The 19,411-nt window shown below is 37.1% G+C and overlaps 1 protein-coding gene across 1 annotated transcript in view; it reads left to right on the top strand.

The window, feature by feature from the left end:
* Positions 1-19,411, top strand: part of LOC115431711 (ubiquitin carboxyl-terminal hydrolase 32-like) — a 73,377-nt gene that overhangs the window by 32,783 nt on the left and 21,183 nt on the right. Inside the window, exons 3-5 of the mRNA XM_030152334.1 lie at positions 7,347-7,452; positions 10,439-10,557; positions 14,736-14,895. Of these exons, the coding sequence (XP_030008194.1) occupies positions 7,347-7,452; positions 10,439-10,557; positions 14,736-14,895 (385 nt within the window). The remainder of the gene's footprint in view (positions 1-7,346; positions 7,453-10,438; positions 10,558-14,735; positions 14,896-19,411) is intronic.

Genomic DNA, 19,411 nt, shown 5'->3' on the forward strand with positions numbered 1-19,411 from the left:
GTTTGACAACCCTGTCTTTAACTGTGTGTGTGGTTTCAAAAACTTGAGAAACTACAGCGACAAAATCCAAATTTAGTGAACTTATTTAAATAGGGCTGTTAAGTATGACAAAAATATCAAGTATTCATATCACAATAGATGAAATTATCTGTAAATCAAATGTATAATTTATCTAAAGTGAACATATTACTTATTAGATTTTGCTAAAGTTTTTAAACATTTTATTTATCCTGTAAGATCTTCCTGGTGTCGGGGTAATTCAGATAAAACCAATTTAAAACCATAACAGGTAAATTCCATGTAATCCATATGAACAAAGGGGGATTTTGTTAAAAAGTTCATTCAGAGAAAGTAAAAAGAGGCTTGCAGTGTTAACCCTTACCCCGTTAGTGGAGCTTTAATCACACCGGTCTACAACTGTTTTAAAGTTATCTGCCTCACAGATTAGATGTGCTAAATCTTACATACTTTAAGAAGATGAACTACAAAATTAATGACAAAAGTGCTGGTTAGCTTGTGTTTTCAATATATTATTACACATATATTGGTTTATGTACATTTATACAATAGATAAATCTTCCACAAGAAGAACCTTTAAAGTGAATGTATTGTAATGTGCAGACAGTGTTTGGAAGTTAATCTTGTAGCTCTGACACAAACTTTCCTTTTGAGTAAAACCCATTCTCACATTAATTCTCAGAATTTCACATTCTGACCCAAGACTATGTCTTGGAAAGTACAGGCAACCAACATTTTGACTTAATTTTTCTTCATTAGTGGCTCAAAATTGTTCTAGTTTCACTGCTTTTATTCTGGAGGCATTTCACTTGTAGACCACTGTTGAAGCGGAAACATGTTTCCTTCATGTCAGTGTCTTAAGGTAGTACCTTTTTAAAGGTCTCCCCAAAGCAGGAAGAGTTTCAAAGGAAATAGTGTTTTGCAGTTGATTCCACGACCAGGGTTTGTAAAAAGACAAAGCAGTTTTGCCAAGCAAAAGTGTACCCTGGGAAGGCATCAAGTAGTGGACCCAGTTGCTGCAGATAAAAGTAGGTACTTAACCTAACAATACCTTGGCACTAAATAGCAATGTGTATTTTTCTCCTCAAGCTTAGAGAGGACTTTCCACAATACTTTTATGACATGCAGTGGTGAGTGTGTGAGCATTGTGCTGCATGATTTCAGATACTTGATCATATTTGAGTTTTTACTTTCTCTTTGCACAAAAAATAGTATTTATAAAATATGAAAAGGTTAATAGAAAACAACCTTCAAAATCAGGTGCCAACAAATAGGTATCCTACTATATAATACACGTTCCGTGTCTGATCGATTGATGTTGCAGCACAGGAGGGCGTTTATACGGATTTTCCCCAGCCTTCACAGGCCTGATTGCTGCCAAACTTGCCAAATGAATAGAAACATTACCTGACTATCTACTCGGCACAATTTTATGTCTGTATTCAAATGTTGTGAGGTATGCTGGGAGAATTTAGCCTCTCTCTACTTTGAATTCTTCATCCCTGCCGCCATACTCCATTTTCAGAAGTGGTTATTGCTGCCGTTCATGAAATACTATAAACTGATGGTACTGAATAAGCAAACAGCCTAAATGCATAATTGTGTCTGTGAAAATATTCCTTAAATGTCCACTCCCAAATAATGTGAACAAATAACATCACGACAGTTTTTTCCAAAATTGCTGCTGCTCTTGCTGTGTCCATTTACAATAATGGATAGGCACTTTTCACACACAATGGCAGTATGGGTACAATGGCGCTAGTAGGCCTTAAACTGGGAATATGATTTAAAAAAATATCCAAACCAAACATAAGGTACTCTTGAACAGTGTAACTGTGATCTGTGACAAAATAAACAATAGAGCTTCATATAAAATGATAGATGTAACATCCTATATACTTTTTTAAGTCAAGATGAACTATTATGAAAGTATAATTATTACAGGAATATGGGTTTACTGAAATAGATTTTTATAAACAATGACACAATTTAAACATTAAGAACAAGCACTGAACACATGGATCTTCGGTCACATACAATCACAAATACAGTATGTCTTTTTTACTGTACTGTCACGGACTTTTCACTGACCAAGAAGTACTTCCCATAAAGAATAAACTGATATTTACATGTACAAGTGAGTACGAAGCTACATGTAGGAACTTCCCCTTTGAGCTCTGTCATTTCACTGTGTAGTACTACGGCTGTAACGCTCGACCAACGCTGTCCCATTTGAAAAACAGAGCAGAGGTGGAGGTGAATGTCAGCACTGTGTGTAAGACGTGAATGAATCATCAGGCAGCTGCAGGTGTTACCGATTACGTGCCATACTGAATACAAATACTTTAAAACTAGTTCAAATCGCTGACAGATTGAGATTTTTGTGAATGTTTTTTATTGCAGCATTTCAAACACATTTCATCTGAGTGAATAAATCCACACTGGCCTCACTGGTGTGTATTAATCGAGTGACAGACGATTTGAGTCCCCTATCGAAGATCTGCTGTATTTTTTTTTTGTCTGTGTAAAGAAGGAAGGGCCGATAGGGAAATAGATTTCAATATCAGAAGAACACAAAAAACCATGTTACTGTATACAGCACATGTGGGAAGTTTTGTGACTGATGTATGACACATTTTGACTTCCTTCTTTAAACTTAATTCAAACCACAAGTGATCTGTTCTTGTGTGACTCACCCACACAGCAACGTTTCATCAGCTCAGTGACGGCAGAATCACCTCTCCACAGATGATGAATGAACACAACAACCTCATGTGTTTGCACATCCTGTCCTGCTCTATAGCCTCGGCCCTTGTTGTCTTAATAAGTGCAGCTTGGTTAAATGGCAACAGCACCCCCTAACATGCAAAATAGAAATCACTGAAGAGATCTGTCTTATTGGGAAGTTGGAGAACATATTTTTACTGTAGGAACACAAATCTGCTAAAATTTGCTTAGAGGTCTTATTTATGTCTTTGTGCATAAGAAATGAATCTCAGTGAATCTCCAAAGGAACTTTGTGTTGGTAAATGACAGTTCTGCAAATGTACAGGATTTCAGTTCTGTTCAACATGTTGATGCTCATATGAACTATGTTTTCAGCTCAAAAATGAACAATTTCATCACAATTAATGCTATATTTTCATGTCACAAATGGCCAAGTTATATTTGAACTGAATTTACCTGAAAAACAAATATTCTGTTCTTTTAGATTCCCCAATTTTTCTTCCCAGATTCTCTCCTACATATCACATGTTTTATTTGTACAGGTTCAATCTGGAGTATGGTGCTGATCCATCCTGCTTCTGTTCCACCAATACATACATGAAGAATGTCACATGTCACTTTTCAAATCAACAGTTTTCTAATAACAAGCATTTTTATAAAGAAATAACAATTTTACATAGTTATTTCCTCTTTAGTCTGATGATAAACTATCCAATAAATAACTCTGATCCTAGTTTGTGCACAGGGATCATTAGTGTAAACGCTGACATGGCTGCAGAGCATCAGTATGATGGGATCCACAACAACCATGTCACATCCGTCCACTGACACATTTAGTGTTTTTGTGTCAGCTGGGATTGTTTTAGATCCACAATACTAACATTTATGAAGAAGAGGGGAATTAGCAATAGTAAGTCTATAAGTTTATTCCTAATAAAGTACTGGTACTGACCAGAGCATCATGGGTAATGTCACGTCCGTCCACCAGCAAAAGTTTTCACATACACATGCTATTCCAAATCCAATATTTATGAAAATAGAGCTTCCCCTGTCAAATATCAGTAGTCTGTGCACAAATGGATTAGCATTATTTCCACACAGTTCTCTGCATTTCTTACAACATTTTTTTTTTTTTTTTTTTGACAAAAATGGCCACTCATTTGACCCCCTAAGGAAATTTTGGTCGAAATATATGTCACCTTTTTTATTTTTTTTATTGTGATATAAATTAGAGCTGCAACCGTTAACTTATTTTGAACAAACTCAACTTTATTAATAATTGATCATAATTCTATTTTTCCAGCTTCTTAATTGAGAATATTTTTTGATTTATTCAGTCCTCTATGACAGTAAACTGAATATGTTTGAGATGTGGACCAAACAAAAAATTTCAGGACATTATCTTTAGCACTTCATGTCCCATTTTACAGACCAAAAAAATGGTAGACTAATCGACTAGGAAAATAATGATTTAAATACACCCAGGAGGCAGCCTCAACTTTTATTCTAATAAATCTTTGTTTTCAACAAGACAAATTAAAAAAGAGTTCCCTAGATCTAGATCAGGAGTGTGAATCTCATTTCTTCCAGGGGCCACATTCAGCCCAATTTGATCTCAAGTGGGCCGGACCAGTAATGTAATAGGGTCCAATCAAACGGTAACACATGGACACATTTGGTGTTCAACAGTCTCTGTTATGTAAGCAGAGTAACTTACATGCATGTGTTAGACATATTTGAGTAGGTATTTAGAAGCACTTTAACATTATGTGTAACAAAATTTTGGGAGACAAAATTTGTAGGTGAAAAATGTCAAATTACTACTCGGTAACATGTGGACTTGAAATGGACATCAGTTTTTTAAGCTTTATGCAAACATTCAAAACATGTGGTTCTTGACAGAAATTGATATTAAGAAGGACAAAACCTTTTAGATATTGGGTCCATTATGCTGAAAATAAATAGCGGAGTAAAATATTGAAAAGTCTGTTTTATTGACATGAGAGTGTGGTAACACATACACAGGCTGCCATAGTAACACGTGGACGACTCTTTACCATTGTATGCATCACCCAAAATGTATCAAAAGATCATTACTTCTGAAAGTTTCACTCAAATAAAAAACTGGTATTTTTGTGGTAACACATGGACAGGGCCTTTTAAGCAACTCACAAATGTTCAAACTCATAAATATCAATACTATTCACAAAATAATGAAAATCTAATACTTGATACTTAACAGTCATCTATATAATAAACAGACTGAATACATTTAGATGCAATTTTGGCGTCAAATTCTAACTATATTATTTTTATGTCTGAGGCATGGCTATGGTGTAAAAAGTACAATTGATAAAATTGGTTGTAACTTTTTTTCCTACAAGTGGTGTTTTAAAAAGGATAACAGTTCCATAAAATAGAGAGATCTTTAGCTAAAAATTGAGCCCACTTGATAAATGATGTATGCAAAATTACATTTTCATGTTGATGTTCACTTTTGCCTGATTGGACTCAATAGCATCATAACCTATAAATAATGACAATAATAACCTGAAAAAGATGAAATTTTGTAAGAAAAATATGTTTACCATTTGTACATATGCATTACAAACAATGTTACACAAACATTTGGTAACAGGTGTAATATTGTTAAAGATTTGTAGTTTGGAACTAAAATAAGAACAGTTTCTCATTCAGTTTCTCATTTGCCCATATCATTGTTCTTGGTTGTTCTTTGAGGCTCTACTGGACTAGTTTTGCTTCAAAAGAGCAAAACTAGTTCAGTTGAACCTAGAACTACCAAGAAAAATGGAGTTGTTGTTATTTATATTATTTACTCTAGATCATATTGCTCTGAATGTGGCTCCTGAACCAAAATGAGTTCGACATCCTTGATTGTGAATATCTTCAGAGTAATTTTTGCATTACACAAATTCATCCCGCAGGCCAGATTGGACCTTTTGGCGCGACGATTTTGGCCCCCGGGCCGCATGTTTGACACCCCTGATCTAGATGGTCAGATATCCTTGTCCCCCTCAAGTTCTGTGTCAAGAAGTAAATAACACAAATACACTTGAGTCTAGCATTGTATCAGCATTTCTTGTTTTTTTTTTTTGTGGAATGAGGTACCTCTGGAAAAATCAATCATTTCTTCTCCATTTACAGTTTTTATGCATGGCATATGTATGGGCTTATCATTTGAATCAGGTGTGTTGGAAGAGGGATACATGCAGGATAGTAGCTCTCGAGGACCAGGGTTGGTGACCCCTGCATTAGACAGTCGTCATGTAGGATAGCTGTTATTTAATAAGTACAATATCAGTTGTGTGTATATATAATGCATAATTAACTCATGAGTTTGGTTAATCATTCATCTTGTTGTAGTTAGTCCAATGAGGAGTCACTGCTGATGTGAGTGCATTGTTTAAACTGTTCTTCCATTCTTGGGGCTCACTGGTGTCAGTTTTATTCATTTCAGCATCTAAATTCACACAGGCACTGATCTGTGATATTGCACCAGTCAGACTTACAGGACACCAGTACAAACGTACAGATCAGTAATTGAAATTGAGAAATCAGGGTTAATAAAAACAATGGAATGATATAAATCAACAATGTCTTCAGCCATCTAGTCTGATAAAAATCACTTCTGTGTCTGTTACACATGTAAAAATGTTAGTTATTAACGGAGAGTGTGGGTTCTTGCAAAGGTAAAGATGAATATTTAGAACACATGCTGTCAGCTCTTGCCACCCACCTGCTGTAAATCCCATGTTTTTGCTCTGTTTGTCACACCACAGTTCCAAAGAGTCAAATATCAGAAACGTTAGTCACATGGAGTTTCTTTCTTTCTTTCTTTCTTTCTTTCTTTCTTTCTTTCTTTCTTTCTTTCTTTCTTTCTTTCTTTCTTTCTTTCTGTCTTTCTGTCTTTCTTTCTTTCTTTCTTTCTTTCTTTCTTTCTTTCTTTCTTTCTTTCTTTCTTCCTTTCTTTCTTTATACCCTTTATACCCTTTTAACTCCTTTTTAAACACTCCCATCACTGGGTTCAATCAGGCTGCAAATATGTCCATTGTTGTCTGGTTTGGAGGAAGAAATAAAGAAAGTCATTATGTTTGGACCAAATCACAATTTATGAACCAGCATGTGTAACCGCAAAACACAGTAATCCTGTGATGTGAACTCATTTTGTTCCTTCTCCTGTCAAGGTGTGAGTTATGTTTGGGAAATGGGGCATGTCTTCACATAAAAAAACAAAAAAACAAAACAATTTCGATTCAGTTTAGTGCTTCATAATGGGCTTCACCTTATTTCGTATTTCTCCATTAGGTTATCTTTATTGCATTGCTGTCTTATTAAATTTCGCTGGGTTTAAATGATACTGGATCCGCTCATTGTGTTCCTTATGAGACACTTTACACTAATATGACTCACTGTTGACTGATGATGGCGTCACTTTAATCTGTTTTGGGTCAACAAGTCAGCAGCTCATCCACACATTTCTGTCTACTGTGGTGAAAATAAATGGAAGTCTGATGACTTGTGCATGAAGCGTTAACACTGACATTGATTTATTCTAACAGTTGTATGTTTTGTGTGCTCAGGTGATCTACACCTCATTCGGAGGCTCGTCCAAAGGGCTGCACTTTAACAATCTGATTGTTGGTCTGGTGCTGCTCACCCGAGGACGCGATGAGGAGAAGGCAAAGTGTAAGTGTGTTCTCACTGGTTAAAGGTGGGGTCCGAGATCTTAGAAACGGTTCGAGCAAGTTACATTTTGAAAATACTCAGTTCAAAAGTCCAAACCCCTTTCTTCAGACATCCCCCCCGAAGCCACGCCTATAGAGTACTGGCACGCACAATGCTTGTTCCCGAGGGTTCACGAAGCTGCACAGCAACAATTCGCCAGCTGAGGCTCCGGCTTCATCCCCAGCTCCGTCCTCGTACAGTCCCAACTTGGGCTCCGACGCCAGCTACAGCCCCGACCCCGGCTGAGGCTCTGCCCCCGGCTCGGGCTCCGACTCCGGCTACGGCCTCAGCCCCAGCTCCGACCCCGGCTGAGGCTCTGGCTCGCGGATCCATGTATACCTCATTCAGTCTCCTCCAACCCCCCCGCTCTTCCAGAACAGCCCCAGTTCAGACCTGTATGACTAACGTTACATTTCCTACTGATTTATGTTAGTGACTAAACAGTTTACCAGTGAACTTTCCATCCTGATAGAACTAATATAGCCAAGGTCTGGCCCTGGCTGCGTTTCCTGTACAAGCGCTTCCAGCCTCTGGGAACGCATGATTCATGTTCGAAGAGGGGTACGTGCAGAGGGGGGAGGGGCGAATAGCAGCTGAGTTTGATAGACATATCACCGTTCAGTCATTTCGAGTGGGCGCTCAAAATGATTGGATGGTGTTTTTTCAGTCCTGTTCGTTCCACAGGTGACTAAATTTTTTTTATTTTTGTGTTAGAGCATTTAATTAATTAGTTGTAATCGGGGTGTGAAGGGGATTTTAAGCAATATAGTAAAAAATGCTTCAGGAGAACATCTCAGACCCCACCTTTAAGAGGGAGTTGATGCTGAGACAGATGTAGTTGTTTTCATACCTCCCAATGTTAAATGTTTCAGACTGTGTCTATGTCTTCAGCATCAAGTGTAACGAGTGTTTGTATTGAGTCTCGCATTTGTCTAATATTTAAGTTTGTATGTTTCAGTTGGAAAACATACACAGTTTAGTCAGTAAACTGTATGTTCCTTAGTAACTGAGAAAACAGACTCAAATTAAAATTGTAATGTTGTCTCTTATTATCACAACTTAACTTATACCTCTAATTGTGCTGCCTAAATTTCAAGTAGGGAAAACAAGCAAGCTAAGGTTAAGATTCAGTAACAAGGGGAATTGTTAGTTGCTACTTCCATTCAAACAGCTGCAACGTTGTACCATAAGGTTTCAAATCGTCAGATCTTTTATTTGTGATCCTCAATAAAAAAGGTTTTTGGTAGGTCAAAATGATGCAGAGGAGGGGTCATCCTGATCAGGTGTACCGTGCCTTCAACTTATTCAAACTCTTCATAACCAACATATGTAGCCTGGCCAAAAAAAGATGTCCTGTGCTGTTGGATTTGATTTTGGCACACAATCACTGCGGCATAATTTTGATAAGCTTGAAAAGAACGCTCCACAGCCCAGTCTTTATTCTCTCTATCAAACTGATGGTTCAGAAAAGAGAAGCTACTCACTGTGTCAGTTAGGGTTAAAGAACTTGTTGAAGCTGAAACGATTATTTCAGTAATTATCCAATTGGAAGGATCAGAGGTCTTTGCAGAAAATCCAGGTGAGGCCTTTTTTGCCAGGCTGTGTATCTAATGAACTGGGATGATAATTTGACTTAAACACAGTTATCACATTAGTACAGTATGGCTACTGGTTTTATTGCAACTTTAACAGAATAAGGGAACAAAAGCCAAAGTTACTGTGATAGCCACTTCACTGATTGCCTTGTTGACTCCACATCTAAAGGTTAGACACATATAGCAACCTTTGTCAGATGTCCTAAAGGACAAAGAGCATAGTTGTGGCAAATGTTTTGGCAAACTACAAGAAAGGTAAACTTGCTTTCTACATTGGTAAAGTAATGTATCTATTTTGTAACAATAATGGCATCATCACATCTGTGTAATGCCTCAACTGCAGTTAAAAATGACTCAAATTCACAGTGAAACTCTTGCTAAGAAACAGTGCTTTCTGCTTTCCATCCATGAAGTCAACCATCAGAATTTTTGAAGGGGTACAACTTGAAAGAGAATTGGTATCATAGGACACTTGGGATGTTAGTTGCGAGGCTGTGTGTCATACTTGAGATTGCTTCATATGATGTGAGGCATGGGAGCTTCATCTCATGCTTTCCACAAGGCCACATTTCCACCAGCACATTCTGAAATATTTGTCCCTTTACTTCCATTCAAGCTGCTGTTACATTCACTTTACTGTCTGTGTAATGAAATTAATTAGAAGTAGTTATTTCTCTATGGAACTTCACCAAGAGTGTCTTGTTAGGACTGTAAATCTTTATTATTATTATTATTATTATTATTATTATTATTATTATTATGTTGTGGAAATGTTCAACTGATAACCCATACACAAAGAGGAGGAGAGAAAGTTAGAGTTAAAATAAATAAATGGATTTATTGAGAAGTCAATCAAGTCAATTTTTCCACCACAATTATTATTATTATTAGCGGTAGTAGTAGTAGTAGTAGTAGTAGTAGTAATCCAACCCACTCCCTCTGTGTAGAAAAATGGCTCATTCTAAGGCACTGAATGCACAACCATATTGTATTCATTAATTATATTCAATTTCAGTAATCAGATCACCATTAATTCTAATACATCTTACACCACTGAACCTTTTAAATATCAGAAGAATGGAATGCTAATAGTTTAAGAAACTGTATGAGAATGTAAACAATGTCTCGCACATTTCAACTGTATTTATTTTTTTTACTGAAAATTTAGGTGGACAAAAAAATGTAGGTATGAAACCAATGCCCCTTCTGTATTCTGATTCTTGTGGCTGATTGTGTTGCAGGAGGTCTCGGCTTTTGCTGTTGAGCCTCTGTTGCATCCAGACGCCTGCTTTCGTGTGATAAAGCTAAAGTGACTTCTGATAATGTATGTGTGTGTGTGCGCGTGTTCACAGACCTCTTCAGCCTGTTTGCCAACGAGCCGAGCGGATATGCCGCCAGGGAAGATATGGAAGCCGTTCTGCAGGTCCTGGATGGAGAAGTCCCATCCTCCCTCAGGAAGTGCTTCACTGAGGTCAGCCTCTTCACACACACCAGTGAAATGTTTGCAGAATAACAGTACATTCTAGACTTAAATTACCCACATTCACTCCTCTGCGTTATAGCTCAGCGTTTTCACATCATTAGAAGGAGTTTGTCACATGCTCATAAACGGCTATTGTTACGAGTGCCCAGATGGAGCCAACGCTACAGAGACGATAACAGAGTTTGGCATTACAGAGTGTTATTGTTATAATACAAAGCACTTTGCAGATCACATCCCACCACAAACAACACTGAAAAAAAAAAAACACATTACACAGTAACCCCAGGCTGCTCCCACACCATCAGATAACATTAATACAGTATAACGGCTCAGTGTATCGCTATCATTATTTGAAAACGTCAGTGGGATATATGACCCTTAAAGGGATCGTCCACTAAAATTTTAATGCTTTCAGTCCATATCTACTCACCTAGGCTTCCTAAATATTTTGCTTCCAAACAAAGAATCTTTAAATGGTAGGAATGTTAACGTGTCTTTTGTTGGAAGCTCCAAGAATAAGTCCCGGATTCTTTTTGGTCTCATTTTATAAATTTAATTATTGACTTGATCTGATCACAAACAAAAATGTAACTCAGCTGAGGATCCACACACAAGCAGGGAAATGAACCCCAGACATTCCAATGCACATCACTTTTATCATCCTTGTAACCTGATCTTCAAACTATGGGCTGACCCCCTTGTGCTAGGTGGGTTGGGTCACAGAAAATGGACTGGTGTCATCGGACTCTGAAGTCAAGCAGGTGTAATTCCTCAACTCCATGTAAAACCCCATATTAACAGTTTACCTCTGTTATTTCTGATTGTCTGTGAGCATGTGTATTCAAAAGTGTGCCCAAGGTAAACTCAAGTCCTGTAATCCTAAATCTGTCAGTATAGTATGTGACCAAGATGTGACCTGTCCTAAGAACTTTGACTGATGAGTGAAACAAAGAAATCCTAATACTGACTAATGCTGATACTAATATGTGATTAAACTTAAGAATTCTACTATCTAGATTAAATAATATTTCAGGAAGAAGCCAGAGAACCCACAAAGAGGGCAAAGCCTGTGCCAGCCAATTAGGGATGTAACGATTACCGGTATAACGATAAACCGAGGTAAAATTCTTGGCGGTTAGTATACCGTTTCAATTCTAATTATCATGATAACTGTGTTTGATTATCGCACTTTGAAAACTAATGGTACTGCTCCTTTCCCGGAGAAGCAAGCAGGACTCCAGGTGCTATCTATCTATCTATCTATCTGTCCATCTCTGAAAAGAAACTCAAACAATTCAAACTTGATACGGAAAATGGTCAAACAGTGGCCATAAGGTGACATGTTTAATGCAATTTGTATATTTGATTGTTTACATGTTAATATTTTAATGTTTCTGCCAACAGAAAGTACCTTGTGGCTATTATTTAATTAATTAAATAATTAATTCGTTTATTTATTTTTCAAAATACAACTGGTTAAATTATTTCAGTGTGTGTTAAGTAGTTTTTGAACATTTTGAGCACCAATTTCAACAATATCGCGATAATATGATAAACAGTGTTAATTTGGGTCACAATAACCGTGATATGAAATTTTCATATCATTACATCCTTACAGCCAATGCTGGAATCGAACCCCAGACCTTCTTGCTGTGAGATGAATGTTAAACACTGCACCCTCTGCAGCATGTCACTGTCTGAAGCATGCACAATAATAGGTTAATTGATAAATCTGTATCGCCTTTATGTGTAGATGTAAGAGTGAATGGTTGTCCGCTGTCACCCATTGGTAGCCCGGATAGGCTCCAACATCCCCTGTGACCCTCTTGAGGATTAGAGGCCCATTTATGCTCAATGTTAAATACACATATGTATACGGATGGCACATTCTGTCCGTCCTCTGTGTTCATTGTATGTGTATTTGTCTGCTTGCAGAGCAGTACCACTGGAAATTGCAGGACAGTGTTGAGATATTTCCAGAAATGGCAGAATTTGGCGAAAAGCGACTAACATTCTCAATATCAACATTCATAATACCTCCTCTGTTATTACCATGTTTGTTATTATTGACTGTTTCAATATGCTAGCTCAACTATTTTCAAAACTGTGGAGGAAATTAACACTGGTTAAGATTCATTTAGATTGCTACCAGTACTTTTTCATTATCTAAGCTACTAGAACAACCTCTACTTAAAATAAACATCAAGAATAAACACGAAGTGTATAGTTCCAGAAATAGCTGGAATGTGTGGTTTGGAAACAGAAGGTGGATTTGTCGTATTTAGTCAAGGAGATGCATCCCTCCACCTCTGTGCAGTGGCAGTAGGCGGCCTGTCCACTTGTAATCACAGGGATGTGTCTGCAATGGGAGTTTTAACATTAACATTCACTGACTTCCCATTCTGCATGCCGTTTGTGCTACCCTGAAACTACTTTTTCCCCTTCTTTTCTTCTTCTATGGGGGTCACAGCTTGGACATGTTCAAATGTGGAACTGGTATTAGATTGACAGCTTTCTATCAGCTGGGTGCAGTATTCACTTGAGATGCAGAAAGTGGGTTTTCCTCTGTCCCTTGTCCTTGAGTAAGATTCCAGCTTAACACTTGTCATCATTTTGAGAAGCTGTGTGCTTAAAAAATATCTAACCTTATGTGGAATTGGTAACAATGTGTGGGTGCATACAGTTCTCAACAACTTTTTATTAATTACACCTATCATTTTTCTATTTATAGCAGCGTAGTGCTTTCTTGATACATGTCCCAATCAAATGGACAAAATTTGTGTTATATTGTTGGACTAATAAATAATACAAGCCCTGTCATTTTGAAAAGTCTGGCTGAATGTAGATTAGATAAGATAAGATAACTTGAAAATTAGAGTGCGAGAACATTTAAGCGCCTTCAATTATGGATGTAATTATAAAAATGGTTGTAAGTCCTCTATAGTTTATCCAATATTTTTGACAAAACTCTTATCATTTCAGCACTTCAACCTCAGTGTGATAGTTGATGTCAAACACATATTTACAGCTCTGGAAAAGACTTGATGTATCAGTTTTATAGGTATACTGAGCCGTATTGCTGCCATGTCGGAAACGTAAAAATTGATCAGTATCTTAACACAACAAAAAAAAGTTTCACACTATAATGTGAAAACTTTCTTGTTATACGTGAACATTTTGCATTATGATGCCATAAATGCCTGCATTGCTGAAATGTGATATTCATACTTAAGGAAATGGTGTATGGAAAACAGATGAATAGAGGAATGTAAATCATTTATTCAGTTTGTTTAATTTCTGTTTAATAGTAGATGAGATTCTGCTGCTTTTGAAGTAGCTAGAGGATAACGTGATTAGTTTGTTCACACTGAGGATGATTTAATAAGCGCTGGGCAGTGCAGAAGGAAGAGTAAGATGTAACGTGACAATCAGGAAGGACCAGGGATTTATCCTGACAACAGGTCTGTAATCCATCCATGGGCCGCATCCACAGAGCCTCCTGGTCCTTCAGCTGATCGATGACAGATGAACCTGGAGATGATCGGACTCACTCTCCCTTCTGTTCAGTCACATTTGTCATGGTATAGACATATAAAGGAATCAGTTCATGAATTAAACATGTGATATTAAACTTTCCTTTCAAAATTTCATTAACAACACTGAACCATTAGAAGCTGAACCATTTTGGTTTTGATGGATGACTTGTTAACTTCCACTTCCATCTTCTTCTTGATCAGTCAGACAATACAGTACTCACCCTCAGTGGAATACTCGTACTCAGGCATCTTGTTTGAAATTTACCTATATTTATTACCTTGTATATATATCCTTATATGTTGTATACATTTTTCTTTCCGTGGAAAGAGTTGTCGTTTTGTATATTGTACTTCTTTGTAGTTTTGTAAATTGTCAGTATTTTTCAGTTTAATTTTGTGCGATAGTTTTTATGTACAGTCTTTTGTTTGCACTGCTGCTAAACAGAACAGAGCTGACACACCGATTCTCATTGTTCCTCTAACAGTGAATAAAGATTTATTCGATTCTGTTATTCTATATCCCAGGGTTTTCAGTGACGTTCACTTCCTGAAAGCTGTTTTTTTTTGTCCTTTTTCTTCCCCAGGCTGTAGGCCTAGCAACAAACTAATTTGGGGTGTGTATCTTGACAGGGTGACAAGGTTAACTATGAGCGCTTCAGGACCTGGCTGCTGCAGAACAAGGAGGCCTTCACGCTGTCAAGATGGCTTCTGTCCGGAGGAGTGTGTGTCACGCTTACAGACGACAGCGACACACCAACTTTCTACCAAACCTTGGCAGGCGTCACACACTGTGAGTCATATTTATACTCAGACAATTAATGTAATCAGAGTAACTGATGCAGGTATGTGTGCCTCAGCTAAAAAAATGTGCTTTGGACTCATCTTGGAGTGAACTCAAGATGAATTTTTTTCTAACATCTTTGCATCTACAAAAAGGATTTATTTATTCTTTTTAGTTAAATTAACCATTATTCTTTTATTTTGTGACCAGGATTAATATTTCCGTAGACTGGTTCCTCCTCTCTAAACTATTTATCCAGCATGCTCTCATCTTGCTGCTGTCAGTGAACGCTTCTTGCCAAGTCATGTGGGAGGACGCAAGCTTTAGGCTGCCACTGAGGCTTAAAAGTTCTTTTTTTTTTGAGTTATGGAAAGTTTGTGAAAGGGACAAAAGTTTTTTTCAGAAGTCGAGGAGACACAGTGTGAATAAGATACTAAGCTACGTAGTAGAGAACAAATGTAGGAAGGAATTTTTTTTCTTTTTACGTATCTATTATTTGGGGTCTACTTATTAAGAAGCAGAAAAACCTTACTAAGCTTTTGAAATCTGTGTAATTCTGTTGAACTGAACAGCATCATTTGAATTGAGTCATAATTGTATTGCATTGGTAGTTGGGAATACACTATGTGCAACCTCACAACAATGTGGATGCACATTTTTAGCAGTGAATAACCTGTTCATCTAACTGACCGGAGGAATGTGATAAAAATCAGTGGAAAAACGTACTACTGGTTAACTACTGTATAATGCTTTTGTTACTCTCAATGAAACATAACGTGTGTGTTGCCAGTAGCTTTACACACTCTAAACTTGCAGAAAAAATTTGCAATCAATTTTCACATGAGAAGAGCATTATAGAAGCTAAGTCTGTCAGAAGTGCTGTTGTACTTCTGTCATTAATGGCAAAATGTAATAAAATCTATTTTAAAACACAATACTCAATCTATCAAGATGACACGTAGGAGAAGTTTGCATCAAGAGCATGTCAAAAGTGGGTAGAAAAAAGAATCGAAAGTATGAAAGGGGAAACTGTAAGAATAGTGTCTTGGTTGGGATCATAGCCCAGTTCCCTTTGCTGGTTTAGTTTAATAGTTGAAACTCGTCATCTTCAAAAGCAAATATCGCTCAAAGCTTTGGTAATTCGAAGCCATGTAGAATTTTTCCTTGAATATGTGAGGACTTAATAACCTATACATAAGCTCATGAACCTGCAGGTACGCTTCACTTCATCATCAGTGGCAGCGAAGACCCAAGGAAATGACTGACAGGCTCGACTTATCACCTCGATTCATTCTCACTTCATCCTTGACTGAATTTTCCTTTTCTATATTCCATCTCAGTTGCACTCAGCCCGGCTTCTCTCCTCTTCACTCTGCCTTCTGTACACATTTCCTGTGTCACAACCATTTCACCTCAGAATATCAGGGTTTAGGACAGAGAATCAGAATATGTGAAACTCCTATAGACAATAATGACTAAATTGTTGCCATTATATTGTGTAATCACCTTGTTGTTTACACCTCTTAAACTAGAGACACTGACTGAAAGGATAATTTTTCAAATAGTTTTTTTAAAAAAGCAACAGCCAGGTACTTGAACATATGAACAATAAAAAGGGGTTTGTTTGACTTAATCATTCCTCTAGTAAAGAGTTAGGAAGGTCAAAATCAAGTCCATTTTTGGTAAAAAACATATTTTAATTTTCTCAAATGGAAGTTATAATGTTTTATTTCCCCTGATAGTACTTCTTTTTTGACAGGATTTCCCTTTATTACACACGACAAGTATATTGGATGTTGTTGTCACCTCTAACAGTGAAAGCACACTAGGCAGTGACGTTTCATTGGCCAAGAGTAAAAGGAATGATTACAGTTAATATTACCTGTTCACAGGGGCACATGACTGTTATTCTGTGACACTGCTGACACACTGTGTTTTAGTTAGTGGTAGAGAATAAGATGATTTTAGCTTCTCTTTTTTCTTACCTCCGCCAAGGAGGTTATGTTTTTGCCACCGTTGGTTCGTCTGTCTGTCTGTCCGTGTGCAAGATAACTCAAAAAGTATGGATGGATTTGGATGAAAAATGATTAAATTTGGTGGTGATTTTGGGGGGGGGGGGGGGGTGCGTTAGGCACTGATGTGCCTTGGCAGAGGTCTGCTTTTCTAGTTTTATACTGTTTTGCTATTGCTAATTCATGTATTCTGAAAACTGTTTTGTTTTCATTTTAGTCCACTAATTGTTTCTGTTTCAGGATAATAATCCTGACACAGCAAATCCTCTTTCACTGTCCATTGAGACCTGACTGTTGTTCTAGGTTATCTTCATGAAATTATGAACCTATCCTTTTTACAAAAACATATAGTGACACCTGAATTTAAAGTTAAAGGTCATGTAAATTTAGCCACACTTAATTTTACTAATTGAGACCAGAGGGTTGGAAAGAACCTGTTTTGTCCAGAGAAGCCGGACTCTACCTTTAATCTGCCTGCTCCCAGCTTATCCTCTTAACTTTGTGTCTCTGTGTGTGTATGTGCCGAAGAGAGAGTGATTGACACACCTGCTTCATGACTAGAACGCCAGCTCAAAAGCTCGAGTCATGTCAGGGTTAGCACAGGGAATGCTCTGCTAACATACTAGCCTCCCACGCTGTCAAAATATTCAGAGACTGGAAATCCTAGAGTCCAGAGGCCTTTCAGACAGGATGACATAGTTTCTGATGTCGAGGAGTTGACTATGGTTCACACTGGCTGTGGCAGCACCTCTCTAAGGATGTTCCCTGGATAATGGTATGGTATCTCTGCTGCCACTCGGAGAAAGTCGCACCTCTAGGTGGGTAACGGACCAGGACTCTAGCCATAGAGAAAGAAACAGCATGAGCAGTTTACACTGTTGTTTAATATGAATGTAGCTCAGGGCTGCAGCTCTTACTTCTGGAATATTGTAAGAATTTGTTCATATTGGAGCCAGTTTGCTGAGTTGACACATTTTAATTGTAACTCAAGAAAGACTTAATCTGATTAGATAGTCATAAATTTAATCATAACAAGAAACAGAATAGTTGTATGGCTAAAACTTGCAAGGTAATGAAAAAAAAAACAGTTTTCATCAACTGCTGTCTCAGATGTGCTTTCTTCAGGACAGACACTGGTAGAGATTTAGTGATCATGGAGACGAATAACTGAGAGTTGAAAATGAAATAAATATGTAACAGGGCCTTGTGATTTGTTGAAAGTCATAATGCCATTTAAAAAAAAAAAAATATGAAAATGACTCCCAGAAAAATTAACCATTGACTGTATTAATGGCATCCATGTGTTATGCTGGTATTACATTTAAGTTACTTTCACATTTGCTTTTAAACCCATGTGTAAACAGGGCCTTTGTTTTAAGATAATTCTGAAGTTGACATTTAGATAAAGGTATGATAATGGAATTGATGTTTGAATCCACTTGATTGGTTTTCAAAGAAAATTCACAAAATCACATTTAGATGTGTTTACTCAAACCTGTGTACTTAAACTAACAACAAAACATACAGCTCAGAAAATGGTAAAAATGTAGTGACTTACACAATACCTCCTCTGTTCAGTGTCACTTAATCTAAAATAAATATTTCTTTCTATTTTAGCATTTTGGTCTCCCTAAATCTGCTTATATCTAAATCATAATTTGCAGTAAAAATAATAATTTTGATGTTAAAATGTCAAAAAACGGTAAGAGTTGGAAGTGCCTTCAGAAATAAGTTTATCCAAATGAAAACTTCAGCATGGTCTTATGCAAAGGCCCTGTTTAATATGTAAAGGTATAAATCAATATAAAATTGTCTTTGAGTATAACACAGTGTAATCCTGGATGACATAAACATCCATCAAACTTCTATCTAAAAATACAGTCAGTGATTCTTTTTCCTCACATTCATTCTCATGTAATTTTTTATTTGAATGCGCTAATATGTACTCTTGTGGTCCAGCTTTAAATTATAGCTCAATTAATAGAATTTAGGCACAAATGTCTGCAGTATCAGGCTTTGATTGAAACTCACTCGCTGATGAGTTACACTTTAACATCTTAATTAAAATTTAGTTTTTCCTTCATAAACAAGCTCATTAAATTAATTTGTTGTACAAATTTTAAGTTTACTGTGTCAGCAAGCTAGCATTTAACATTAACATGCCTGTCATCCCACCTCTGTCCTTTTGGTGAAATATTGTCACTTCTGGCCAAAATGCCGACATGGCATGTGGGTGTCATCACAGTAGCTTTTCTACAGTTATTTTTGGGCTGATTTTCCCACTTATCTAGATAAATAGATGATAGATATATAGATACTTTATTTCATCCTAGGGGAAATTCACAAGCACACTAAAGTCACACAGCTGCTGGAAAGGCTGCCGCTCACAGCAGCACCGGAAAACACAAGTGTATACTTTTTGTATTGAAGCTGCTAATGCCATCAGTTTGCCAGACAGCATAAATATTACAATGCCGTGAATCACCAGGCTCATCAGGCTTGTGATGGAGAGG

This window comes from Sphaeramia orbicularis, chromosome 13 (genome assembly GCF_902148855.1).
Source record: "Sphaeramia orbicularis chromosome 13, fSphaOr1.1, whole genome shotgun sequence".
Lineage (NCBI taxonomy): Eukaryota > Metazoa > Chordata > Actinopteri > Kurtiformes > Apogonidae > Sphaeramia > Sphaeramia orbicularis.